This window comes from Euleptes europaea, chromosome 3 (assembly GCF_029931775.1).
Source record: "Euleptes europaea isolate rEulEur1 chromosome 3, rEulEur1.hap1, whole genome shotgun sequence".
Taxonomy (NCBI): Eukaryota; Metazoa; Chordata; class Lepidosauria; order Squamata; family Sphaerodactylidae; genus Euleptes; species Euleptes europaea.
Genome location: NC_079314.1, coordinates 30,842,564 through 30,870,420, shown reverse-complemented (window position 1 = coordinate 30,870,420; position 27,857 = coordinate 30,842,564). Strand labels below are relative to the sequence as shown.

The 27,857-nt window shown below is 46.5% G+C and overlaps 1 protein-coding gene across 1 annotated transcript in view; it reads left to right on the top strand.

Moving 5' to 3' along the window:
- Positions 1-27,857, top strand: part of COL16A1 (collagen type XVI alpha 1 chain) — a 133,820-nt gene that overhangs the window by 49,733 nt on the left and 56,230 nt on the right. Inside the window, exons 15-27 of the mRNA XM_056846435.1 lie at positions 12-56; positions 173-268; positions 4,312-4,350; positions 6,052-6,087; positions 6,447-6,563; positions 6,747-6,782; positions 8,456-8,491; positions 11,728-11,820; positions 13,755-13,790; positions 15,875-15,928; positions 21,448-21,570; positions 22,847-22,882; positions 25,589-25,696. Coding sequence (XP_056702413.1) covers positions 12-56; positions 173-268; positions 4,312-4,350; positions 6,052-6,087; positions 6,447-6,563; positions 6,747-6,782; positions 8,456-8,491; positions 11,728-11,820; positions 13,755-13,790; positions 15,875-15,928; positions 21,448-21,570; positions 22,847-22,882; positions 25,589-25,696 — 855 coding nt within the window. The remainder of the gene's footprint in view (positions 1-11; positions 57-172; positions 269-4,311; positions 4,351-6,051; positions 6,088-6,446; positions 6,564-6,746; positions 6,783-8,455; positions 8,492-11,727; positions 11,821-13,754; positions 13,791-15,874; positions 15,929-21,447; positions 21,571-22,846; positions 22,883-25,588; positions 25,697-27,857) is intronic.

Below are 27,857 nucleotides of genomic sequence, written 5' to 3'. Positions count from 1 at the left end.
TTTCAATCCAGGGACGGCCTGGAGAGATTTGCGTAGTGGGACCCAAAGGCCAGAAGGTACCGTGCTGTTCAAATTTAGAGTCGTGAAGCAGCCCCCAAGGGAAAAAAACTAATCTTCTGATAGACTTCTGACTTTGCTGGACTTCTTACTAACAGCCATGTGTGTATTTTAGGGTGATCCGGGATTTGTTGGACCTGAAGGGCTTGCTGGGGAGCCAGGACCCCCAGGCCTGCCAGGGACCCCTGGAGTTGGCTTTCCAGGAAAACCGGTAAGGATTGTCTCTCAGCCTGTCTCTGGCTTCCACGTTCTGACAGCAACTTGGGCCTTTGTCACCAAGGAGTTAGGTTTTATAATGGGAGAATCCTGATTAACTGTGGTGTAATTTCCATGGCCTCCTTACAGTGTTTACAGATTGTGGTAGAAATGTTTTGCCATCCATTATGAGAGAAAGGCGCGAGTCACAGAGGGAGGGCACGGAGTGAGGGGAACCAAACCAGTAGCTTTCGTAAGAAGGTGGGTAGTTTTGGCAAACAGAGAATGTGCAGTGTTCAAATACTTAATCAGAACGGTGTGTGTTTTGTAACTGGAAAAACCAGCGGCCTGAAAATCTCAGCCTCTCCACCCCTTCCCCTTACGCACTTTGTTTGCGTTTGTTTTTTAAAGAAAGCCTATCCCTAGGTCCCTAGCCCATACAATTACGGGAATAAGCTAAAAAGCAATGCTTTCTGAAATCTTGTGCTCCAAGAGGAATCGGGCAGCACTTTGGAGTGATCGGTGGGATTCCATTAACCATTGTCCCCTTAATTCCTCCTTGCCGTTAACAGAAGTAGTTTGCTATTATTAAATAGTTATGCCGCTGAAATTTATAATTAATGCTGTAATTATGCACATTTGTCCAGCTCCTAATGGCCCTGTATATCTCATCAAGCGCCATTTCCCCAGAAGCTCTTGGAAAGATTCTGCACTCGTGTGTTCAGCAGGCTAACAACCCACAGCAGATGATTTTTAATGCTAACCCCTTCCTCTCGATGAAATCCTTACTGGTCGCCGTGAAACTGGCAGATGGGTGTTAGGCAGGTGCCAGTGATCAATCAAGAAAAGGCCACATCTGTGTTTGCTGCAGCTTCAGTCACAGATGTGGTACCAAACTGCGGTCTCCCAGAGGCCAGGACAGTATTGCATATGCACAGGTTACCATCTGCCCACATGAGCCATCCTTACAAGCCAGGGGGAACTTTGCTAAGCTCCTAATTATGCAACCAGTTTTGAACTGAACTGAGCTGAGCAGAACTTGCCCATCTCTAATTATTGTTGTTTATTTATGAGGCATGTTGACATACACAATACGTGCAAAGTTTCGTAAGCTGAAAGGACAGGCCCTGACCAGGATCCGATCTAGGGTTGCCAACCTCCAGGTACTAGCTGGAGATCTCCTGCTATTACAACTGCTCTCCAGCCAATAGAGACCACTTCACCTGGAGAAAATGGCCGCTTTGGCAATTGGACTCTATGGCATTGAAGTCCCTCCCCTCCCCAAACTCCGCCCTCCTCAGGCTTCGGCCCAAAAACCTCCCGCCAGTGGCAACCCTAATCCGATCTGAACTTTGCTAGAAGGGAGTGCGAAGAAACGGGTGTGGCAGAGGTTAGGCAGTAAAGGATGTAAATGCAGCTTACTTAGACCACATTTTATTATGCAAATAATGTGCATAATTAAGTGCTTTATTTTGGATTTAAAATATTAATTAAATGTGCTCAAGAGTAAAGTGTGAAAACTCAAATTCCCCCTCCCCCCTTTTTAACAACTTACCCTTTCTAATTAGCTATTGGCCCAATCCCAGTTTTGTGATTTTTTTTTAAAAGAAATTTTATAGTTTTTGGTTCTATGCCAATGCGGTGGCTTACAGCCTGAAGTAATGTAGAGTAAAGATAAGTGGTGTTTGACAGAAGAGTAGTTAAATAACCTTGGGGAAGGGAAAATGTTAAGCCCAGGGAACATGGGGATGCATACCCCAACAGTTTTCCTACCCCAGAGACCAGCGACCCCCACCACCAAACCCTGGTCCTCAGAAGTGCCATTTTCTTCTGCCCCAGGAGGCAAAGACCACCATGCTTCCTATCTGCTGTAGTAAAGACTCCTGGCGTAATATCCAGGAGATGTGGGGACGGGCAGGCTTGTAGCAGCTGCTCCCCCACCTTTCCATTCCAGCTAAACTGCTTGGCAGTGTGTGGGGAAAGGAAGCCTTTAGGGGGCGCTCTTGGTCCAGGACAGTTCATTTGCATTGCAACAGCTGAAGGCTTTCCACAGCTAGCTTTAAGATATTATCATCATCATCAATTTACGGCTGTTTGCCAGATCAAACAGAGACAAACCGTACAAAATGTGAATTTTCAGACCGATCCTTTAATATGCAGAATCAGGGAGGAGCTCCCTGGTTCCTATTTATTGCTAAGGATGCTGGAAGAGCATCCTGCAAAAAGCTGATGCTACGTGACATTTCACCTGTGAGAACCAATGAGAGGAGGAGGAGGAGGATAGGAGGAAGATAAGGAGAAGGAGAAGAGGAGGAGAAGGAGGAGGAGAAAAAGAGGAGGCGGAGGAGTTGGTTTTTATATGCCAACTTTCTCCACCACTTAAGGAAGAATCAAACCGGCTTACAATCACCTTCCCTTCCCCTCCCCACAACAGACACCCTGTGAGGTAGGTGGGGCTGGGAGAGCTCTAAGACAGTGGTGACTAGCCCATGGTCACCCAGTTGGCTTCGTATGGAGGAGTGGGGAAACCAACCCGGTGTCCGCCGCTCATGTGGAGGAGTGGATAATCAAACCCGGTTCTCCGGATCAGAGTCCACCACTCCAAACCACTGCTCTTAACCACTGCACCATGCCGGCTCTGTCTTTTGTTTAGTATTTCTAAGAAAAGATTTTATTACTGCAGAAGCTTTCATGGACTGTAGCCTCACTTTACCAGATGCTTGTAGTTGGCACTGGTTAGTCTTCAAAGTGCCATTCGACTCCCGTTTATTTCTGAACACAACTGGCTCAGTGGTGATCCCTCTCTGGAGTTAATGAAGAAGCGCTAAACAAAAGAGGAGTTGTCGGAGGAAACCGTACTGTAATTTTACGACTGTCAGAAGAAAGATAATAAAGTTCAGCTTGTCTAAAGAATTGTGACTTAGGCTATCTGACTTAGACAATTCTGTTTTAACAACTTCTCAGCAGTTGTGGCAAGTTTGCCCATGAAAGGGCTGTTGAACAATCTGAATCAAACAGAACTTGGAATTCCTTTGTGGGTGGGTGGGCCTCTTGGGGAAGCTGAAGGCTGCCTGGTCATCAATCAGGGGAAGGAATACTGCATGTTAAGTGTCTTGCTAACAGAATTAGGCAGTGTGTCCACAATTCCAAATCTAGATGTGTTTGACAGGAAAGCCCAGACTCAGTCCACATTACATGTGGAGTGTTATGGGCAACACGTATTTGTGGCAGAAAAATCCCAAAGCCTCTGTTTCCTCCACCTCTTCCAACCAATGTTTGTTTCAAAGAATGAAAGTATAGCAGAAGCAGGTCCCATCCAGGGTCATGTTTGGGGTAGAATCATAGAGTTGGAAGGGGCCATACAGGCCATCTAGTCCAACCCCCTGCTTAATGCAGGATCAGCCTAGAGCATCCCTGACAAGTGCTTGTCCAGCCTCTGCTTAAAGACTGCCAACTTGGCCTGCAGTTTCCTGGGTCATCCTCCCTTTTTTGAAAACTGGGATAACGTTTGCCCTCCTCCAATCTTGTGACACATCTCCCGTCCTCCAAGAGGTCTGGCAAATGATGGACAAAAGCTCTGCAAGCTCTCTACAAAGTTCTTTGAGCACTCTCAGGTGCATACCGTCTGGCCCGGGGGATTTGTACTCATCCAATGCAGCCAGGTGCTTCTCAACTACCTCCCTGTGATAATGGCGATAAGTAGGGTTGCCAACCTCCAGGTACTAGCTGGAGATCTCCTGCTATTACAACTGATCTCCAGCCGATAGAGATCAGTTCACCTGGATAAAATGGCCATTTCGGCAACTGAACACTATGGCATTGAAGTCCATCCCCTCCCCAAACCCCGCCCTCCTCAGGCTCCACCCCAAAAACCTCCTGCCGGTGGCCAAGAGGGACCTGGCAACCCTAGCCATAAGGGTGATAATGATCTTAGGGCCATCCTAATTGGAAGATACAACCTTGTAAGCTATTTGACTCTTAATGGACTTGGAAGGGCGTAGCTCTGCTTAGGATGGTGTTCATTTCTGAACAAAGTCAACATTTGTGCTTTCATTTCAGGGCGATCCAGGTGGCCCCCCAGGCCCGAAAGGAGAAAAGGTAAGGCAGAACCAGAGAGAGATCAGGTAGTCCCATCCCCAAATCCCAGCTGACCTTGTTTCCTGGCCCTTAGCATTCTCATGGGTGCCCTCTGCAGAGACACTCACATGCCTACTATTTTCCAATCTCTTTCTAGGGGAGTTCAGGACCACCAGGGCTCGGCGGCTCAACCGGAAAGCCAGTAAGTTCCCCTTCCTGCAGGCAAACCACAGCGAAGACGGGAGGATCCATGGCGTTGCAAGTTTCTCAAAACTGCCATAAGGAAGAGGGGCCCGCGCAGACACCTTGTGCTCTCTCATGCTTGTGATCATCCCCTGAGAGCTCGTTGGGGAAGCTGTACAAGGCCTTGCTTATTCTTCCAGGGAGTTATGGGTTTTTTTTTATTGCCGAAGAAGTTAAGCAACATAAAAAGAGAATCAGCTATGCTTACAAATGCAGCTGGCGGGAGTGAAGTCATGCCTCGCCCCACACCCAGGACGTGTTCCCCCAGGGCTGGATGAGCTCAGATCATTAAAAAACAAACACACACACACACAAACACATGCACTACATTGCTCAGAGATTGTCAGATGTCTGGAGGTTTCTGTTCAAATGGAGGGTCTGTATTGAAGCAGCTTAGCCAGAGAGATTGGAAGAGGACCTTAAGATTGACAGGGACGCCGTGGGCCGAGGTAGCAAAGGAGGCGGGAAAAAGTCAACTCTGGGGAGGGGGGGTGAAGAGGAGCAGTCCAGATGCTTAGAACTCAAATAGCAGATGGAGATTGGACGGTGATGGTAAAAGTAAACGGGTCATGTGATAGCTGTTGCTCTCGTCCTGCATTTTTGAACATCACAGTATCCCAAAGCAGGTTTAAACCCTGTGAATCTCGCACAATAAAAAGACAAGACCTACAGGGCAAGGGGTAAGGCCCCACTGTGGTATAAATTGCAACCGTTTGCTTGTGTGAGTGAGAGTAAAGGAGTGTTCTCAAGGATTTATTGGGGTGGGTGACCCCAGCAACAGAGAATCAAACTAGTTCTGATGTTTTAGCTCCAGCTCCTAATTTGCATAGCCCCACCTCTCTCGGTCACCTTGATGTGGGATGGAAGGTTGGGAGAGCAGGATGGAATGTTTGCAACTGGAGATTCCAGCAGGAGGGGGGCAGGGATGTGTAAATACGTGGTGTTCCACAGAGTTTTAGTTTTAGGGGAGTCCTAGAGTGTCACACTGGCACAATGGCATCACTTCCGGTGACATGGTGGAAATGATGTTGCAGAGTTGGAACACCACATGTCCCTTACCCCCAGCAAGAGACCTGGCTGTTCCAGGAGATGTGTGTGCACACTACATTTTGTTTAATAAAGTTGCAATTAACCATTGATTGGCAGACTTTAAATTGTTGGGATCAAAAGAGGAGAGGTGCAATATCTTCAAGACTCCACCCCTTGACTGGGAGAAAGATATGGCATACCTGGGGAGAAGAATTCAACAGGGGACAGAGGAGGAGGTTATAGGCCTTGCCTGCTTCCTGGATAACCCTGATCCTGTCTGTGCCATCCAATTTCCCTTTCACCATATGTTTAAGATAGACGTTCATAGGAATAAGTTCCACTAAACTCCATGGGATTTATTTCCACCTAGGACAAGCCTTTACATCTCCTTACATTCTATGCATGTTTGATCTCCTTGGTCTCCCTCACTTTTCCTCTCTTTCTCTGCAGGGAAAACCAGGAGGTCCTGGCCTGAAGGGAGAAAAGGTGAGCATCTGGATCAAAGCAGAACCTTGGGCGTACTCCGGGTTCAGAGAGAACAAGCCAAGAAGACATTTGTGGGAGAAAATCCATGGTTAATGCTTGCTTGGAGAGGAGGGTAACAGCTGTCTGCCCCCCTAGTCATGGCGGGAACTGGAACTTCTATTATGGAAAGGATCCTTGTGCTGGGGGGAAGTTCTGCCATTCATTGAACAGATCCCAGGGATCCAACCCAAGACATTTATTGACCCAATTTAATTTTCTATTTACGGAAATAGAGATTTTTGTTTTTTGCAACCACTGGCTTTTATTTTGGCTCCATTTCGTCTTGTTTTCCTAAGACCATCTTGAATTTCTTTCGACAGGGTGATCCGTGTGAAGTTTGTCCAACCATCCCGGAAGGTTTAACCAACGTAGTCAGCCTCCCTGGAAAACCAGGACCCAAGGGGGAACCTGGGCCACCGGGGAAGCCAGGCAAATCGGTGGGTGTCCCTGTCTGATTTGCTGGGGTATGCCAGGCAAATTGGTGGGTGTCTCCGGGTGACTGCTCCCTCTTTCAGAATGAGGGGCGGCATTTATGGTTACAATGCAGGGACTCCAGGAATCCTATGCAAACCTATCCACTTAATTTTAGTTCTTCATTCTCTTTATCTTTCTCTCTTTAGGATCAGCCTGGCCCTTCAGGACCCAAAGGCGACAGGGTAGGTATCTGTGTAGCTGAGTACCAAGTTGGGGGGGGGAGCAAGGTAAAGACCCCCTGCAGGTAATAGGAACGGGTTTCCTAGTTGCTGAGAGCCCAGTGAGCAGACTTCACCTGGAAGCGTGGGGGGGGGGGGGTCAGAGATCTATACTTCCCCCATCTTATTTGTATAAGCAGACTTGAATGTCTCCTTGCAGTTCCCTCCTGTGGTCCAACGTAGGTAGAGGCATGCAGATCATTAGCTGTGCTGCCATCTTTTGTCCTATCCCAGGCACACCTGACAGATTATACCGTATCGCACCCCCTTCCTCTCACAAGAGAGTATGCAGGAAGCGATGCATAGAGCTGTGGTCCCCAATGTTTGCTTCTTCCCCTGAGCATCTCTTCCTCAAATCAGAAAGGCAGTCCTGGCTTTCCTCCAGTTGGAGGTGCTTGAAAAAGATCCCAGGAGACACTGCTTTCGCGTCTTCAGGGAGCACTCCATCTGCAAGTAGCAGCCCTTTGGAATCAGCCGCCTTCATTGGAGGGAGGACGCTCAGCTTGCAACCTCCCAACATGCTGTGATAGGGCCCACCACCCCACGACATCCATAAGAACATAAGAAAGGCCCTACTGGATCAGACCAAGGCCCATCAAGGCCAGCAGTCTGTTCACACAGTGGCCAACCAGGTGCCTCTAGGAAGCCCCCAAATAAGACGACTGCAGCAGCACCATCCTGCCTGTGTTCCAAAGCACCTCCAAAGCACCTCCTAATAGGCATGGTCCTCTGATCCTGCAGAGAATAGGTATATGCATCATGACTAGTAACCATGAATACCCCACTCCTCCATGAACATGTCCACTCCCCTCTTAAAGCCTTCCAAGTTGGCAGCCCTCACCACATCCTGGGGCAGGGAGTTCCACAATTTCCTTGTGGCACCCACTACCTTTCCCCCAAGGTCTAGAAGTCCCCAGAGGTTTGTCAAGGTGGGAGATCCCAGGCATGGAAAGGATGTGCAACAGGACATGCCAAGAAGTGTGGGGCATGTGGGCTAGTCGTTCTGTTCTCTTCACAAAGAGGTATCCACACTGTCCTTTCCAGGGCTTTTGTTCACTTGCCTTACATGAATTAAGGACTTCTGTAGGAGTTGTTCAGGAGCAATTGTCTTCTGGTTTGCCACGTGAGAGGGGTCACGTGACCCAAATTGGCCTGTTGAGAACATGTAGTGGGTGGATCTGTGCAAAGCTCGGCACTCGGTGAAGTGGAGGGGTGTTTGCTCGGACATGCCCCGTGCTAGAGGTGTGTTTGCTCAGATATGCCCCCTGATAGATGTGTGTTTGCCGTGCATCCCCACCCTCGTCTACCACATTTAATCCCTCTTTCAGCACCTTAGCATTTGAGCAGTCACGTCAAGAGATAGGCATGTGTGGCAGAAATAATTCTCCTGCTTCACCAGGTGCTGAATTCCATGTGGCTCCACCCAGCCCACATCCTCAAAACACTCCAGTAGGCCTGGACACACCTGGCATTCGAACTAAAATGCTTTGTGTCATTATGGCTACCGCGGATGTTTCTCCAGCTAAAATCTTCATCCCCACCCTTATCAGCCCCTCCCAGTTGCTGGGGAGATTAACTCTTCCAGTGCCTTCTGCAGGACTCTCTATTCCCATTTCTCTTTTGTTTTTGTTTTTCAGGGAGACCCTGGGATCAACGGAATCAAAGGGGAGAAGGTAGGCACTGTTTCTCTTGAGATGCCCGTCGGGATCTCCCCCTAGAACCTATTTTCTGGTTGTGTTTGTTGCCTTGCTGATTCCAGATACTGTCCAGGTGCAGCAGTCTTTTCCCACCACCCTCTTTTCCTCCACCGCCACCACCCCATGTCTTTCTGAGTCTCTTTCACAGGCACACACCAAAGAAACAGGATATGATGATTAAGCTGGAAGACCGAGATAGTGATTGGGGACGCCTAATGCACTGGTTAGGACCCGTTTATGCTATCAGCAGAATAAAGTGGTGAAGGTTGATGGTACTGCTTGAGGCTGCAGTTGGCTGATTTGAATGCACCCATATTAAAAAAAAGTCACAATATGGAAAACAATCAATTTAATGAAACATGGATTAATAATAATAATAAATTTTATGAATACCCCACCCTCCCCTGGTGAACCAAGCTCAGGGTGGCTCACAACAGATGAATATATAGATAAATACAAGAAGAAGAAGAGTTGGTTTTTATATGCTGACTTTCTCTACCACTTAAAGGAGACTCAAACCGGCTTACCATCACTTTCCCTTTCCCTCCCCAGAACAGACACCCTGTGATGTAGGTGGGGCTGAGAGAGCTCTAACAGAGCTGTAACTTGCCCAAGGTCACCAAGCTGGCTTTGTGTGTAGGAGTGGGGAAACAAATCCAGTTCACCAGATTAACCTTTGTCGCTCATGTGGAGGAGCTGGGAATCAAACCCAGTTCTCCAGATCTGAGTCCACCGCTCCAAACCACCACTCTTAACACTACACCACGCTGTAGATACAAATTAAAACAATCTAACCAATCTAAAAGCACTATAGTAGGCCTATGCAGATGGCACCTAAACACTTCTGCTCAGCAGGATGTCCTAAAAGAAGATGGCTATATATCAGTGCCTTCCTTTGATGTCACTCCGATCTGTGTGGGGAAACAGAAAGGATGGAGACCGACAAATATAGGGACAGGAAGACACAACCAGGAAAAATGGGAGGACAGAAGGGCAAAAGATAAAGGGGAAATGGGAAAGGGGAAAAAAGGAATAAGGGGTAGGTGGGTAGGGAGGCCAGACTCAAGATGTAATACTGTTGCTGCCCTCAACCATAGACTTAGAGGTGGTGATCAAAGAGGAGTCAAAGTAGCCAAATGTGTTAATTTGTATGATAATTTATCTTTGGAAAAATAGACTGTGTACACATTTCTCCATTAATTACTTTTTGAGCTAGTTAAAAAAAAAAACATTTTTGGTTCCCGTCCTTCCTCCCCCAAGAAGGTCAAGGTTTCCCCACCCAGTCGATCCTCACAACAACCCTGTAAGTTCAATCTAGTTGAGATATAGTCCCAGCTAGAGGCCCCCAAACAAAAGTTCATGGCTAAGCCTGATTTGAAAGGCAGAACTATTTGACCTCTTGAACAAAGTGCCTTGGCTTTGCACGGGAAGAGCTTGGAAGGCAGTGCCGAAATGGTGCTGTATTTTGTGAGAAATAATGCAAAAGTATGAATGCCAGCAGGGGGTTGGTTTCCCCACTGCTACACATGAAGCCAGTTGGGTGACCTTGGGCTAGTCACAGTTCTCTCTCTCAGCCCTACCTACCTCACAGGGTGTCTGTTGTGGGGAGGGGAAAGGAAGGTGATTGTAAGCCGGTTTGATTCTCCCTTAAGTGGTAGAGAAAGCTGGCATATAAAAACCAACTCTTCTTCTTTTTCTTCTTCTTCTTTCTGTTTCCCATCTTCAGCTAGTCAAAACCCATCTCTTTGCAGTCCTTCGTTCCTTATCTCCAAATGAAATGTGACCATGTTCCTTTCCTTCCCCTCAGTCTGTTGTTACTTTAATGATATTGCTCACATGGCCAATTCGGCCATGAACAACGTCACACTAAGATCAAAATAAGAAAAAGTAACTAAGATCCATAAAGAAATTAATACTTTTTAAACTTAATTGTCTGGGAAATAAATCTGGCAACAGCCAATGCAATATTAAAATCCACCCCTGCCAAAATAATCCTCAAATTCTCCAATCTAGAGGCAGATGCACGGATAAAAGGCTTTATCCATCTATCCCTAGCCTCGCTGAGCAGGTCACAGCCAAACAAGGCAGCCTCAGTCTGTTGTGTCACACCACCCTTTCCCCAAATGCACATGGTAAGCTCCCTGGGGCTGGGCCCTGTTTTTGTCTTATGTAACTCTGAAAAGTTTCAGAGGTTGGATAACGATAACCCTCTCTCCCAGACATTGGGAGGCAGACCTTTTCTTGCCCACAGACAGCCTCCTAACCTTAAGTAACTTCTCACCCACAACAATGCCCTTCCCAACATAGATCCCAACATAGGACTTGGAGATCTGGGCCTGCAACAAACCAAAATTCTGGCTCCATATTCACTCTGACGGCACAATCGCTGGACCTAACGACACCAGCCATACCATCTCGGGCTCATTCATTTGTTCAACTTCCACTGTTATATGTGCCATCGAATGTCAGCATTAAGCAATGCCCCTTCCACTGTCTACATTGGATAAACAGGTCAGTCCTTATGCAAAAGAATAAATGGGCATAAATCCAACAGTTAACAACCACTACACTCAAAAACCAGTGGGAGAACATTTTAATCTTCCAGGTCATTCCATTGCTGATGTAAGAGTGACAGTCCTCAAAAGCTTCAAGGGGAGATTACAGCGCAATATTGCTGAGCTTGTGTTCATTCACAAGTTCAGAACAATGGACACCCCCTCCTCCAGGGCTGAATAGGGACATATGATTCTTATCTCATTGCAGATGCTAATTTCCTGCCCCCAAACATTACCCCTCGGCTCTAATCTAGCTAATTACAATGCACGTTGTACCTCTGCATCCTGAGTTCTTTCTCTGCAACATCCCTCCCACCTTCTGACTGGGATATAAGGACTCAGAGATGTCCATTCCAACTTGTATCTGACGAAGGGAGCTTTGACTCTTGAAAGCTTATACCCCAAAAAATCTTGTTGGTCTCTAAGGTGCTACTGGACTCGAACCTAGCTGTGCTGCTCTGTCAAGTGCCCCATTGATGGCTCTGCAAAAATACTAATATGTGATAACTTGTAAACTCTGTCTGACTTCCTACGCTTGGGCCCATTTCCTTTGCAGCTCTCTCGTGCTACTTCTTTATTCAGTTCTGTTTTCCCTGTTCCCCCTTCCTCAAGAGCTACTGACATTGACACTAGGGTGTCTTTTTCCCCCCATGAAAGGGTGAGCAATGTCTTTCATGCAGCCCCGAGGCCCTTGCGTCCACGTTGCAGTCTCCTGGAAAAGAAGGGCCCAAAGGAGAACCAGGACTGCCGGTAAGTGTTAGCCCATCTTCCCTCCTCCAACAGGAGGGGCCGTGGCTCAGTGGCGGAGCATCTGCTTGGCATGCAGAAGGTCCCAGGTTCAATCCCCGACATCTCCAGTTAAAGGGACCAGGCAAGTAGGTTATGTGAAAGACCCCTGCCTGAGACCCTGGAGAGCTGCTGCCGGTCTGAGTAGACAGTACTGACTTTGATGGACCAAGGGTCTGATTCAGTACAAGGCAGCTCCATGTGTGTTCAAGACTGTAGTTAAGAGTTCTATAAAAATCCCTTTTTCTCGACGTTCAGTTTAAAAGCTTCATGAGAAGATAAGCCCCGCTGTATCAGACCAGTGGCTCATCTAGTCCCGCACACTGTTTCACACAGTTGCCAAGCAGCTGCCCTGGAGGGCTAATGAATCGGGCATAGAGCCAGGGGCTCCCCTTAGGGTTGCCAACCTCCAGGTAGTAGCTGGAGATCTCCTGCTATTATAACTGATCTCCAGCTGATAGAGATCAGTTCACCTGGAGAAAATGCCATAGAGTCCAATTGCCAAAGCGGCCATTTTCTCCAGGTGAACTGATCTCTGTAGGCTGGAGATCAGTTGTAATAGCAGGAGATCTCCAGCTAGTACCTGGAGGTTGGCAACCCTAACTGGCAGGTAGTGGGAGCATCCAACAGTGGCTAATTGGATCAAACCGTGCATATAGGAAGGGTGACACATAGCACTCACCCCTGTTATATGTGTTGCAGTGCTACAACTGAACGTCTGAAAGGGGCTAAGAGCTTGTGAGGAATAGGGAAGGGATAAAAAGTGGCAGGGGAGTGGGAATGGGTGCGATCACCCGTAGTTTCTAGCCCTCATTGCCATAAGGGAAAAGTCTCAAAATCTCTGGGCAGTTCTGTTTACAGGATTACTGAATAGTTCGTATTAATAAATGACAATTCAGTACAGTGACAAGACTGGGGAAGATTTCCAGTTAACTCTGCAAAACTGCAATTCCCAGCTTTGATGGGGGGTGGGGAACCATGGCCTTTTGTGCATTCTCAGTTTCCCCCCTCTAACCCTGTTTCTTCAGGGTTTTCCCCCTATTTTGGATGTGTTTTGCTCCCTCTGAGGGTTGATTCCGCATCACACAGCTTTAAATAAAGCTTTTCTCCCTGTAGTTTAAATCAGCAGCTTTTTGCTCTTCATAAAAACTGGAGTTATATTGAATTGACCACTAGAGGGAGTAAAATGCATGCATAACTGGGAAAAAACCCTGAAGAAACAGAAAGTTAGACATGAGGAAACTGAGAATGCATAAAAGGCCTATGACAGTTAGCTTTGTTTGGGAGACCGGAAGCCGCATCCAGGGCTCCCCGCCCCCAGATCTTTCTGCTTACTCCTTAATTTATGAAGATAGTTTTTGGTTCTTTTACAGGGCAAATCCGGCCCTCCTGGGCTAGCTGGACTCAAAGGAGATAAGGTGAGAGGGATTTTGCAGGTTACCATGGAGACTTCCAAAAGCTTAATTTATCCCTGCAAGTGTAAGCCAATCAGAGGTTGATGTGATCTTATTCTGGGATGAAATGGGAGCCTCTGGTGAATTCAGATTTTACGTAGTTCCATTTCTATCCCACCTTTTCCTCATAGTGTACCATTTTCCCATAAAGGAACTCAAAGTGTGTGTGTGTGTGTGTGTGTGTGTGTGTGTGTGTGTGTGTGTGATCCCTTTTCTGAAGCTGAGCTTCAATAGTGTCCCATCTGGAACTCTTTTCTGGGAGTGAGCTGCAGTGAATAAAATGGGAGTGACTTCTGAGTAGACCTGGTTAAGATGGGTCCCTACAAAACCCCTACACAGATGACTTAGCTGTAGACTTTGTTTCTCAGGACAACCAACCATTTAAGTATTACCAAAGTCTCTTGTCCTCCTTCAGTAACCCACATGTTCTTCTCTGTTCCCTAGGGAGATATCGGACCTATAGGACCTATGGGAAAACCTGTGAGTATGGGCATGTATGTATGGGGGGAGATGCAAAGAGGGCAATCTCTCTCTGGGGTCACACCTGGAACTGGATTTTGTGGTCAGAATATCAGAGGAAGTGGCTGTGTAATCAGCACCTTGGGGAGGGACTATGGCTCAGTGGTTGAGCATCTGCTTGGCATGCAGATGGTCCCAACTTGAGTCCCCAGCATCTCCAGTTGAAAGAACCAGGTAATAGGTGATGTGAAAGACCCCTGCCTGAGACCCTTGGAAAGCTGCTGCTAGTCAGAATAGACAATACTGACCTTGATGGATCAAGGATCTGATTCGGTTTAAGGTAGCTTCATGTGTTCAGCTTCACATTAAAAATAACAATGGGTGGCATTGGAGGGGGAGTTGATGAATTAATCTTCTTTTGAGATCAGCTGGTACATATAGATTAGGTTGTTGATTCCTATGGTAATAGATGATAAATGGGAACCCACAATGACTTGCAGGAAGCATCTCATTTCCCCTCCCCCACTAGTTCCTCTTTCCCTTTCCTGAAAGTCCCCATAGCCTCTCCCCTTTTCCTGATTCCTTCTCTAGGGCCCTTTTCAGGTTTGTAGAAGGATCTGTCTTGTTCACAGCTCCAATCTCTGGATTTAAGTACCCAAAGATTTGGCCAACTTGGCTATTAGAATATAAGAAAACAAATACTGAAAGCTCAAATTATTCAGTTTGAAATATTGCCTAAGTTTAGACGTAACATGAAACCGCAGTTTAATTAAATTACCTATGATTAGTGGAACTGACTGAAAATCATGCCCCAGAAGGTCGGACCAGAACCAACAGGTTGAAATTAAATCAAAAGAGTTTCCATCTAGACATTAGGAAGAATTTTCTCACAGTTAGAGCGGTTCCTCAGTGGAACAGGTTTCCTCGGGAGGTGGTAAGCGCTCCTTCCCTGGAGGTTTTTAAGAAGAGGTTAGATGGCCATCTGTCAGCAATGCTGATTCTGTGACCTTAAGCAGATGATGAGAGGGAGGGCATCTTGGCCATTTTCTGGGCATGGAGTAGGGCTCACTGGGGGTGGGGGTGGGGAGGTAGTTGTGAATTTCCTGCATTGTGCAGGGGGTTGGACTAGATGACCCTGGTGGTACCTTCCAGCTCTATGATTCTATGAATAAAGATGGCAAGAGATCTCAGAATGTAGATCCACAACACTGATCTGTCATGTAGGATGGGTTCAGAGCCTTCTCAGTTACAGATTTCTTGTATCCCATTTGGTTTGTCTCTGCCTTGAACAGGCAGGCAGGTGGGCATTTGCCTATTTCCCCCCGGCCTGGCTTCCAAAGGTTACGAGCAACATGTTTGCATTTCTCTCCCTTGCAAGCATGCCATCTGTTGTGGGAGTTGGGTAGGATGTAGCCTCTGTCTTCACTGGGTAGGATGTAGCCAGGTTTGCAGTGTCTGCCATCACAGAATACGAACAAAAATGCTTGACCTGGCAGACAGGCAGGTGCAGGGATAGAGCTGAGAATGGAATAGCAGGCTGACATGTCCCAGTGATTGCATATCCCAGCTGGCTTGTAGAGACTTTTCTTGAGTCTATTTATAAAGAAAAGTCCCCAAGCCAGCTGGGATGTGCAATCACCAGCAGAAAGTGGAAATGCCATGTACAGAAGCCCTTCACTGGGAACACTTGCCAAGTCTTCCGGTCGGAACACTCTCCTGTCACTTCTCAGCGGAATCTCTCTCTTCCATTGCTTCCCTGCCCTTTGCCTCATGCACGTGTGAAAAGTAGACAAGACGCCAGCAGAAATTACTATGAACCATTTCCAAGGTTTCAAGAAGTTATGAATTACTACATCACGTGTGGTGTTGTAATATGCTAGAGAAGAGGGAATTCAGTTGACATTTTTTTTTCTTGGTTAATGTCCAAATGCACATCTCTAATACCTGTTTTACACAAACAGTCAATAAAAGAAATAAATAGCGCGGAGAGGATGAAAGAAGAACCAACGTAAACATTATGTGGTGCCTCTCTGTACTGCAACAAGGATCTTGGGAAGACCCCCCCCCCAACATCCCCCCTATTTATATTCCTTCTTTACTTCTAGGGTGGCCGAGGGACCAAAGGAGACAACGGAGATACAGGAACCAAAGGCGAGAAGGTGAGCCAGCTCAGCATCAGAGGAGGAAAAGGGCTTGTGCTATCTCTTCATATCCACGAAACAGCCAGGGTGCCATGTTGTGCTTGCTAACTGCTGGGGGGACTTGAGTTCAGATCCCTGCTTCCCTAGGAAGCTCACTGAGTGAACCTGGGTCAGCTTAATCTACCTGAGAGGTTTGTTTTGAGGATAAAACAGGGTCAAAGGCCATATAAACCGCCACAAGATCCCTGGAAGATGGGATAGTTAACCAGTGAAACCGACCAGAAGTCCCTTGAAGATTCAGCAGCAGCCAGCTTGAGGCAGAAGGAAACCAGATGGCTTACAGCAGAAAGTTGCTGCCCCGTCTGTTTTAACCTCTGGAAGACCTTACCTTCCGTGGAAACTGATCAGTGGCCACTGCGAACTGCCAAAAAGCAACTCATCAGATTGCCATTTGTTGGGAGGTATCTGGAGTTTAGGGATGTCGTGGGGGTATGAAATTTAGGTTTGGACAGACAAAATTTTTTGTAGTGTCTGCATTTGCAGGCGTAACTTTCGTTGATCAGGGAGGGAGGGGGGCCATCTTAAAGTCCTGGAGTGAGTTTTGCAAAAATCGGTTCTGTACATTCCCAGTGTATTGGGAGCCCTCATGCATATGCCACATGTAGGGGCAGTCCACAAGTGTGGAGGGGGGACAAGAGCCAAGCATGCTGGGCCTGCCACAGAGCAAAGCACTCCCTGCCTACTACGATTGCCAGGCAGTGCCTGGCAACTTTTCGGAGGGCTATGGGAAAGGCACGGCGATGCTGGAGGAAAAAAGGTTTTACAAAATGAAACCTCATGTACTTACCGGAACTTCCTACTGGAAGAGACAACGGGTTGCTCTAGGAATCACCATAGAGTTTCTGGCGAGTCCTAACACTAACCTGGAAATGATGCCTAGAGCTAACCTTTGTCACTTACGGCAAGAACTTCCAGTAACTCTGGGCATGGAGTAGGGGTCACTGAGGGTGTGGGGAGGTAGTTGTGAATGTTCTGCATTGTGCAGGGGGTGGGACTAGATGACCCTGGTGGTCCCTTCCAACTCTATGGTTCTATGATTCTCCCACCACTGCTCCATGCAGGGACCTGGGGGCTTGGCAGACGTACTGCCCACCCACGTTCATCTGAACATGGGCAAAGTAACTATGTGCGGAGGAACTGCACAGACAATGTGTAGTCTCTGTCCTAGACTTTTGCTGTAGCCAGGTACAGATGACTCCTCCCCCCCCCCCCGTGTTGACTCATTGCTTGGGGAGGGAGAGCAGACAGGAGTGTGATAGCCCTGCCCCCTGCCTCCGTGCGATAGCCTGGTTGTCCACGGAGTGTGACCATGTGGAGGAAGTGGCCGTGTGCACACCCCCTACACATGATCAACAGTGTTCTGAAAGCAGCGTTGCTGACGATGGGGCGGGGATGTACATGCGGGACCACTTCCTCCTCACAGTCACATTCTGCGGACAACCAGGCAATTGCGCAGAGGCAGGGAATGGGGCTAAAGCACTCGTGCCCACTCTCACTCTCCCCTTGGGGGCATCACCTGTACCAGGCTTGTGTTGGGTTCTGATTGGCTCTAGCAGCCAACTTATGGTGACCCCATAGGGTTTTCAAGGCAAGAGGCAGATGGAGGCTCTTCGCCACTGCCTGCCTCTGCGTAGCAACCCTGGACTTCCTTGGTGGTCTCCCTCCCAAGTACTAACCAGGGCCAACCTTGCTTATCTTCTGAGATCTTACGGCGTCAGGTTATTTTGGGCCATTCAGGTCAGTGCAGGTCTGATTGGCTAGCCTCCATGTAACCATCAACATACCACAGATGTGATCCCCCCCTAAAAAAAGCATGTTTTGGGCCAGAAGGAGGAATGTATTTGCTGCTTTAAATGTTTTTTTTTTTTTTTTTAAGTAGGCAGTGTGCCTGAAGCATGCGGGAGGGGCAAAGCTGAGACCAGCATTTTACTGGCGCAAAGATCTTCTCATAACACAAATTGCAAATCTGATAGCCTGATGCCTTGTTAAGAATGTTTAATCCCAGCTCCCTTTTGCACTCAGCTCATGAAAAATAAGCCATGTTCAAGCCAGGCAGTGATGCTGAGGATTCTGGAGGCATTCCTTGGCAGGCACAGGAAACTGCAAAGGGTCATAACGGGGGATGTCCACCTTTCCCTGTTGTTTATTTCTGCGGTTCTTATCTCTCTTTAGCAGCTCAAGATCCCTACCTTTTCCATCTCCCAACACAACCAACCATTAGAAGAAAGATACGATGAGCAGTGATAAATGACAAACGGAAAGAAAGACGTCCGCGCTTCCCTGTTTTCTTTTGCCTTCTCCCCTCCAGCTTTCACAGGCCGCCTGTGGCGAAGCCTCGGGGAGGGTTCTCAACAGTCAGAGCCTGGCAGATGAAGGGTTACTTCTGACCCAACGACTGTGGCCTGTAATCAGGCTCTGACTTCCATCTGCCCCCTTGTATTTGATTGTCATCATCAGATATTCCCAGGGTGACGTTCAGGACTTTGCTAGCTGAGGTTCAGAGTGTGATACTTGACATCCTGTTATTATCTAATAATTCGGCGAAAGAGGACTGGAGCAGTTCCAGGAAGGCGTTGGCAGGGTTCTGGAGAAGCAGCACTCCATCTGTCTTAGAGATTCCTCTTAGGCCGTGGTTCTCAAGCTGTGGGTCAGGACCCTCAAAATGGGTCACCAATCATTTGCAGGTGGATCACAACAATGAGAGGGAAGGGGAGGAGGCGCAGGGAAAAAAGACTCTCGGAGATGTAGAGCGATTTTTTTCCAAATTTAACTTCATTTGGGCGGGGGGGGGGGTTAATGGTTTCACAATGTGATTTTATTATGTACGTTTTAATTGTTAGTTGTGTTGGTGGCCCTTATGAGGGCAGAAAGGTGGGGTATAAATTTAGCTAAATAAATATATTATACCCCACCTTTCTCCCCAGTGGAGACCCAAAGTGGCTTATATCATTCTCCTCTATTTTATCCTCATAACAACCACCCTGAGAGGTAGGTTAGGCTGAGAGTGTATGATTGGCCTAAGGACATCCAGCAAGCTTCCATGGCAGAGCTGGGATTTGAATCTGGGTCTCCCAAATCCTAGTCTGGCACTCTTAACTTCTGCGCCACACTAGCTTGACTTGCCTTCAGTATGAAATGCAAAATGGTCATGGAATAGAGTCTGTTGCTCAATAATGTTATAAATATAGGGTTGCCAACCTCCAGGTACTAGCTGGAGATCTGCTATTACAACTGATCTCCAGCCAATAGAGATCAGTTCACCTGGAGAAAATGGCCACTTTGGCAATTGGACTCTGTGGCATTGAAGTCCCTTCCCTTCCCAAACCCCGCCCTCCTCAGGCTTCACCCCAAAAATCTCCAGGTATTTCCCAACCTATAGCTGGCAACCCTATATAAATATGAAAAATAAATATAAACTCTGGTTCACTCTTTCCTGAGGTGAGATTCTTGTGTGTATGTTGAGCAGCCGGAAAGTAACACAGAAGGATTTTGCAACTGGGATTTCTCCTCCCAGTTGGACTAGCCATCTTGGGCTATTTTCGAGGATTCTTGCCTGGTGCCCCTCTTTAAATGAAATGCATTGGAGGTGTATTCATGCTAAACTAGATCCCGTTCCTCCTGCAGTTTCTGTAATTAAAGAATTGTGGTGTATAATGTCATCTTTTTTATGGGAGGCTTGGACAGATAGGAGGATTTTTGCTCTGGACCAATTAATAGACTATGATAACAAGCTTTTGGTTATTTTCTCAGCTGAGGTCTAGATATGACCCGTCAACGCCTACTGAATGGCAATATTTACGAGCGCAACATCTGCAGCGCTTGTTTGAGAAATCTCCCTTTCTCTCGGAAACTGTAATTGAATCAATTCAGAAAATGACACCAACAATATTTGTTTATAAATATTTCATACTGATGAATAAATATGATACATGCAAGGTCTCAGAAATGAATGGAATAAGGAGCTAGATAGCCCTATTTTGCCCTAAATTGTATACCTGTTGTTTCTACTGATCTTAACAGTGCATTCCTAAGGAGAGTTACTCCAGTCTAAGCCCATTGAAATGAATGGGCTTAGACTGGAGTAACTCTCCTTAGGCATGCACTGTGAGCTGCAACTTATTTGGCAAAAAAAATATGTTTAGAATATACTGGACACTGTAGCACTTTTTTCGTGAAGGACTAGGTAAAATGAAAATGTCTAATTGTTGGCGCTGTAACTTACAAGACACATCTCTTAAATGTATGTTTTTGGCCTATCCAGTTATTCGGTCTTTTTAGGAGGAAAAAATTATTCGCATCAATTTTGTATTAGAATATTCATTGATCTTTGAGGGTGCTTATGTACTTTTAAACTATTTGCCTGTCTCCTGGAGACTAACTGATGGCCAATGAAAATGGACCTTCCGTGCCCTTACTGTTGCTAAAAGGCTTTATATTACAACACTGGAAAGACAAATGGCAACCTCCAGTGATCCAATAAAGTGAGGACCTTACAACCTTATCAACACATATGGCGCGTGTGGGTGTAAAGTGCTGTTAAGTCACAGCTGACTTATAGGGATCCCAGCAAGGGGCTTTCAAGGCAAGTGATTAAGCAGAGGTGGTTTGCCATGGCCTTCCTCAGCAGAGCCTTTTTTGGTGGTCTGCCTTCCAAGTAGTGACCCTGCTTAGCTTCCGAGATCTGAAGAGAGAGGGCTATACCAGCATGGTGTAGTGGTTAAGAGCGGTGGACTCTGATCTGGAGAACCGGGTTTGATTCCCCTCTCTTCCACATAAAGCCTGCTGGGTGACCTTGGGCCAGTCACAGTTCTCTCCGTACTCTCTCAGCCCCACCAACCTCATAGGGTGTCTGTTGTGGGGAGGGGAAGGGAAGGTGATTGTAAGCCGGTTTGATTCTCCCTTAAGCGGTAAAGAAAGTCGGCATATAAAAACCAACTCTTCTTCCATGTATGGCATAAAGAGGACAACTTCGCATGGACATATTTTTAGACATTTGGAAACCTTTTATAGACGCCTATCTGTGTACTTGCCACCACTGTGGGTATATTTTGTTACATTTTTATTTCTTTTTCTTTGGGTAATTAAAAAAAGTAATCCCTTTTTTACTATTGCTGATTTTTTTTTTTACATTGCTGATGTTTTATTGATGTTTGATGGTTTTAAGTGTTTTAAAGGTTGTTACCCACCCTGAGCCTGGCTTGATGGAAATGAGGGCGGGCTATAAATTTGAAATAATAAATAAATAAATAAATAAATAAATAAATAAATAAATAAATAATTTAAAAAGCTGTTGGGTTTCCAGAAGTCGAACAAGGTTAGCAGACCGTCCCACGCTTCAAACAGCTGGAGAACCACAGCCTTGAGGGGATTTTTTTTTTTTTTTGGTCTCGTTCCCAATCTGCAGTATTTCTTTGCCTTCTGCCTCCTGGTCTGTTGTCTTCTTTCAAACGGCAGTCTGTTTTTTCAACCTCTTGCAGGGAGAACCTTGTGATCAGTGCCCTTCTTCTCTTGAAGGTGGGACGACGGTGGTTGCTGTGCCGGGGCCTCCGGGAAAGAAGGGAGAGCCAGGGCTTCCTGGCACTGGGCTTCCTGGCAAACCAGTGAGTGAACCTCTGAGCTGTGCCTCTGTTTCTTGTTTTAATTATGCCAGTTATGGCCTGCCTCTCTCGCTGAGACGCAAGGCAGGTTACACGATTAAAAACAAATGCAGCAAAGAGCCATTTAATACATTCCGCAGGTGATGCAGTGAAGCTGGATAACAACATTCAGTAATGGTACCTATACAGGCTGGATAGGGTTGGCAACCTCCAGGTACTAGCTGGAGATCTCCTGCTATTACAACTAGTCCATACCTGAATGAGAAAGAATAATTATTGGTCTACAGGACTAAGTCTTTTGAATAATACATACCTGCAATTTGTATTCGGAAGATGAATAACCATTATTAGTATACAGGACTGAGGTTTTTGTGAAAAATAATCACTGTAACAGTTTTGTATATGTGTGTATGTTATGTGTATTTTGTACAATACAGTCTTTGTTTAGCTATACTAGGTGTATAGTTTATCTGTGTCAGATTTTGAATAACTACATATGTACACAGAGGTGTCTATTTTGGATTACTAACCTCCAGGTACTATCTGGAGCTCTCCTGCTATGACAACTGGTCTCCAGCCGATAGAGATCAATGGCCGCTTTGGCAATTGGACTCTATGGCATTGAAGTCCCTCCCCAAACCCCGCCCTCTTCAGGCTCCACCCCAAAAACCTCCCACCAGTGGCGAAGAGAGACCTGGCAACCCTAATGCTGGAGAATGATGCAGTAAAACAGTATCCATTGGAAACGGGGAGGGGCCAGGCATGTGATTTGGGCAGGGCTTTGGGGAAGATGGTTCCAGCATTCTGAGCAGGGTGGTTTAAATAGGGTTGCCAACCTCTAGGTAATAGCAGAAGATCTCCTGCTATTACAACTGATCTCCAGTCGATAGAGATCAGTGCACCTGGAGAAAATGATTGCTTTGGCAATTGGACTCTATGGCATTGAAGCCTCTCCCCAAACCCCGCCCTCCTCAGGCTCCGCCCCAAAAACCTCCCACCAGTAGCGAAGAGGGACCTGGCAACCCTAGGTTTAAATCACATGATGCAGTACATGCCTTTTAAATGAGACACATTGGAGCAGATGCTCAGGCTCCAAGATGAGTGGCAAGAGAGCATGGGGTGAATGGGAGCTGATCTGCTTCTTGTCTTAGGCCGATTGGAAGAGCCAATCTGCAAACAGGGTTCCTGTGCAGTGGGGGCAAGGAAGTGAGTGCAGTCAACAGGTTTGGTCTGAACTTCTCTGTTCCATATGTTGTTTGTTTTGCATTTTTCTTTTCAGGGGAAACCTGGAGAAACTGGAATGAAAGGGCAGAAGGTGAGAAAACAGGTCACACAGGCCCATGGGGTTATGCAGCCCAAAAGAGGTTGTCAGAGGACAGCTCCTGAGAGGGGCATGGGACCCAAAAACCACCTCACCAGTCTCACTTTTGCATAGAGCACCCAGGAAAGTCATAGGTGGTGTAAAAGAATCCTGGGTTTGCACGTCTCACCTCTTCCTGGTTAAGGGAACCCATTGAGAGTGTTTTGCCCACGGCCACCCAATATCATGGAACCATCACTAGATGTAACAGGCCTGTAACACAAGTCAGGTGTCTTACCCTTGAGCAAAGCATGTTATCAGCAAAACAGATGGCTTCTATCATGTCTTCCGCAGGTATATCTTGTGCTATGTTTACCAAGGTTCTGCGGTGAAAGTCCTCCCCAGCTGCACTTTTTTTTTTTGGCAGAATTGAGGAATGGCTCTCCAATTCTTTTCTTTCAGGACGTGGTCACCTGCACAATAGTAATTCCCAAAGTATGGCCAGTTACCACTTAAGAGGGTTCCCACCCCCCCTGCAAAACAAAACCACTGGGGTATAAAACATCCCCAGAGAAATCAACTGCAATTGATTTTGATTTTTTGCAACTGATCTTTGCAAACATGACATTAAGAACATAAGAAGAGCCTTCTGGATCAGACCAGTGGGCCATCTGTGTGGATCGGCATCCTGTTTTGCACAGAGGCCAGCCAGTTGCCTTGAAGGGCCAACAAACAGGGCCTAGAGGCCAAGGACCTCCTCTAATGTTGATGTATAGCACAAAGTTCAGATATGTACTGCCTTTGAATATGGGGATTGGGGGGCATTGTGGAATATGGGGGAAGAACATTGGGGTAAACAAATGTTGCACAAGTCTCTGCAAAAAACGCTGGTCCAGGAAAGCATTGTTAAGGGCCCGGAGAGATACAGCCCCTTCCGCATTTGACAGAAAGGAGATGTGATATTCCATAGATCTGGTGTGGGTTATTAAATAGCTTTAAAAACAACAACATGAGAGTAGGTGGATCTAAACCAGTAGTTCCCAAACTTTTCGGGCCACCGCCCGAACCTTGGTTCCACAAACTCAACCCCAGCACCCGCTACCCTACCCTATAAAAAGCATTTTTCAAAATAGAGGTTTGCATGACTCACTAAAGAAGATAACAACAATAGAATTTCAAAACAGTAACAATTAATTGCACATCTATTCAAAATCAAATTAAAACTTTTTAGTTGAAATTTATTCAACCACACTGGTGAATTTGATCCAGTGGTACCAGCTCTTCAAAGACTGGAAAAAAGATTCTGATAGTTTCCACCAAATTTGCCAGCATGGTGCCATAGCTTGATCTATTGTAAATTAGTGAACAACACAGTTGAAGGGGCCCACCTCTAGCACCCCCCCTGCTGCCCCCTTCCCTCTTAGTGCCCCCCTAGGTAATCCCACTGCCCCCAGGGGGTGGTACTGCCCACTTTGGGAACCACTGATCTAAACAGAACAAAAACCCACTTAATATGGATATGTGTACCAAGGGTTTGGGTGTTTAAAACCAGCTCTGAGAATTGTGAAACATTTATGTCAATCACCCAAACCTGATTTTTCATAGTGGGGCATTTTTCTACCCCAAGATACACTGGAATGTCTTGGGATAGTAAATACATCCCCCAGATAGAATTTATGTTAAGTTCTTGTTGTACTATTGTCATAGGTGTGCTGAATAGAGAACTTGCACCAGGGGCAGTCTGTTTAACAGTATAATCCTAAACAGAATTACACCCTTCTAAATCCAGAAGGGGCTTCAAAGGGTATAACTCTGTTTAGGATTACACTGTCAGGGTGTGGGTGCTTTCACACTTGCCAAATAATGCACTTTCAAACCATTTTCAATGCACTTCACAGCTAGATTTTACTGTGTGAAATAGCAAAATCCACTTGCAAATGATTGTTAAAGTGCATTGAAAGTAGATTGAAAGGGCATTATTCAGCATGTGTGAAAGCGCCCTGTGTCTCCACCAATTGGGCAGACTTCTGAGCCTTGCTCACAATCAGCAGCATCGTAGAAATCATAGAGATGAATGGGACTTCCAGGGTCATCTAGTCCAACCCCCTGCACAATCCAGGAAATTCACAACTGCCTCCCCCCACACATCCCAATGACACCTGCTCCATGCCCAGAAGATGGCAAAAAACCCTCCAGAATTCCTGGCCAGTCTGGTCTGGAGGAAAATTGTTTCCTGACCCCAAAGTGGTGATTGGCATTTCCCTGGGCATGTAAGAAAGGGCCACAAGAGCCAAACACTGACGCAGCCCTTCCTGCCCTCCCTGTCATGATCTGCCTAAGTTCACAGAATCAGCATTGCTGTCAGACGGCCTTCTAGCCTCTTCTTTAAAAACCTCCAATGAAGGAGCGCCCACCACCTCCTGAGGAAGCCTGTTCCACTGAGGAACTGCTCTAACCATCAGGATGTTCTTCCTAATGTTTAGCCAAAGGCTGATTCTCTGAGCCAGACAACATGTTACATTTTTCCCCCATGTTCATTTTAAACAGTTGTTTTCTTCTGCCATTGCAGCTGCTGAGTTTGCTTTTTTCAAGGAGGGGAGCGGTGTGACTGCATCAGCCGTCAAAAGTGCTGGCTCCCCAGAGAGAGTCCTTAGGGGGGAAGGAAGCCACACTCAGGAGGAATCTCTGGGTCTCATTGGATCTGTCTGTTGTCCTTTCTAGGGTGCCACAGGAAACCCGGGTGATCCTGGTACACCGGGTCCAGCGGGCGTGCCTGGCCTTGGGGGCGAGCCGGGAGTCAGAGGGCCGACGGGGACCAAAGGTGAAAAAGTGAGTGGTTCTTTATAGCACCATGCTGAGAAGCAACCAACCAAATCAGAACCACTAACTAAAATGTCAGGGTATTTTAAGTTTGAACTCTGTTATTATGTCTATTGTATTTTTATATAGGTTAGCTACTTCAGGGTCCAGAAGATCAAGCAGCAGGCTATAAATGGAAAAAAGTTTATAACATTTAATTTTTAAGGGTATGGACGAAAATGTTTTCATGTACTCGCTCGGAAGGGTGAACAACCAGGGAGGATGGGCAGATCTCTCACGCACACGAACCCTTTAGGGAGCCGGGGGGGGGGGGTTTTCTCTGCCCTCCATCAATGTTACCCAGTAGCAAACCACTATAAATAATGTGTCCTTTGGGATTGTCTCACTCTTTGCCTGTTGCTCACTTTTTCTGGTTGACAAATTCCCTTCTGACTTTTTTATTTTTTGAAAAATTAACTCTTCTTGACAATGTGCCACGTTTTTTCCCTTAGATAGAATGCCAGTGGATAGCAGAGAAACTCTGATCTCATCTATCCAGATTCTGATTAAATTTTGGTCTTAACTGTGTGGTTTCGCACGAGTCATTATCTTCTAGCTTTCATTCCCCATATATAAAAATAGAAAGGACCACAAGGATGATAACTAGAATAGTGAATCGCTTTGTGAATGGGAAGGTGCTGTGAGATGTTGCCGCTTGAACACAGATCTTGTGTGTATAATTTGGAACTGTCCAATGACAATAAGTTCCTGGCAAAAAAAGAAAATCCAGAAATTTATTCAAAATGTAATGGGATATAACCCTCTCATGGATCCTAGGATATACAATTGATAGAGTGGAGAAAAGAGATGAGGAAGTTTTATTGAATTTAATTATGGCTTCCTGAATATTTATTTTTTCTTAAGGAAAGAAAATTATTTCATCTGCCAAAACATATAAAGAATATGGGATATTATTGTTGCAATTAACAGATTACAGGAGAATGGACATTAAGTCTCAATCTAACGTATTTATTGAGGATTGGGTTCTTTTTGTTATGTTCTAGTATATGATTAGGAGCCCCGTGGCGCAGAGTGGTAAGCTGTAGTACTGCAGTCCAAGCTCTGCTCACGACCTGAGTTCGATCGTGACGGAAGTCAGTTTCAGGTAGCTGACTCAAGGTGGACTCAGCCTTCCATCCTTCCGAGGTCGGTAAAACAAGTACCCAGCTTGCTGGGGGTAAAGGGAAGATGACTGAAAAAGGCAATGGCAAACCACCCCGTAAACAAAGTCTGCCTTGGAAATGTCGGGATGTGACGTCACCCCATGGGTCAGGAATGACCCAGTGCTTGCACAGGGGACCTTTACCTTTTAGTATATGATATTTCAAGCAAGTGTTCAATCTTGTGTGTATTTTCAATTCTGATTTTAATTTTATTATTGTTGTTGTTGTTATTAATATTGACAGCCCACTCCTGGGAGGGGAGATAGATGATGGCCAGGGATGACACAGCCGCACCGCCTCCTGAGAGGCTGGGGGGGGGGAAATTAAAAATGCAGTTTTGAAAAAAACAAACATGAAACTCCCCCATTGAGTCCACGGGGCTGCACCAGCTATTTTTCAGGCGTAACCGCAGAGAGGCAGCACTGGCGCATGAGGTTTGTGCTACTGCATCGCTCCCCGGAGCCGGCGTAACTCACCCTGTGCCAGCGGGCGTGCTACTTTGGTCAGCGCAAGTGGCACGGACACCAGCACTGGGCTCTTGCCGGCTCTTAAGCTGCTCTGCCCCCCCCCCCGCTTCAGGCCTGCACAGTAATACCACTAATAATAACAAACGCAACAGCAGCAACAATAATACTGCTATGAGAATGCATCTTCCTCTTTACATTTATGAACTGATGGGTTCAAATATTATTTAATGCTACCTGGAGCCCTGTACAGATTGATCTGGAACATACAAATGAGTATGTGGCAAGGAAGAGGCACTTAAATGAATGTAAGTTGCCCTGAGCCAGCATGGTGTAGTGGTTAAGAGCGGTGGTTTGGAGTGGCAGACTCTAATCTGGAGAACCAGGTTTGATTCCCCACTCCTCCACCTGAAGCCAGCTGGGTGACCTTGGGCTAGCCACAGTGCGCTACGAACTCTCTCAGCCCCACCTACCTCACAAGGTGTCTGTTGTGGGGAGGAGAAG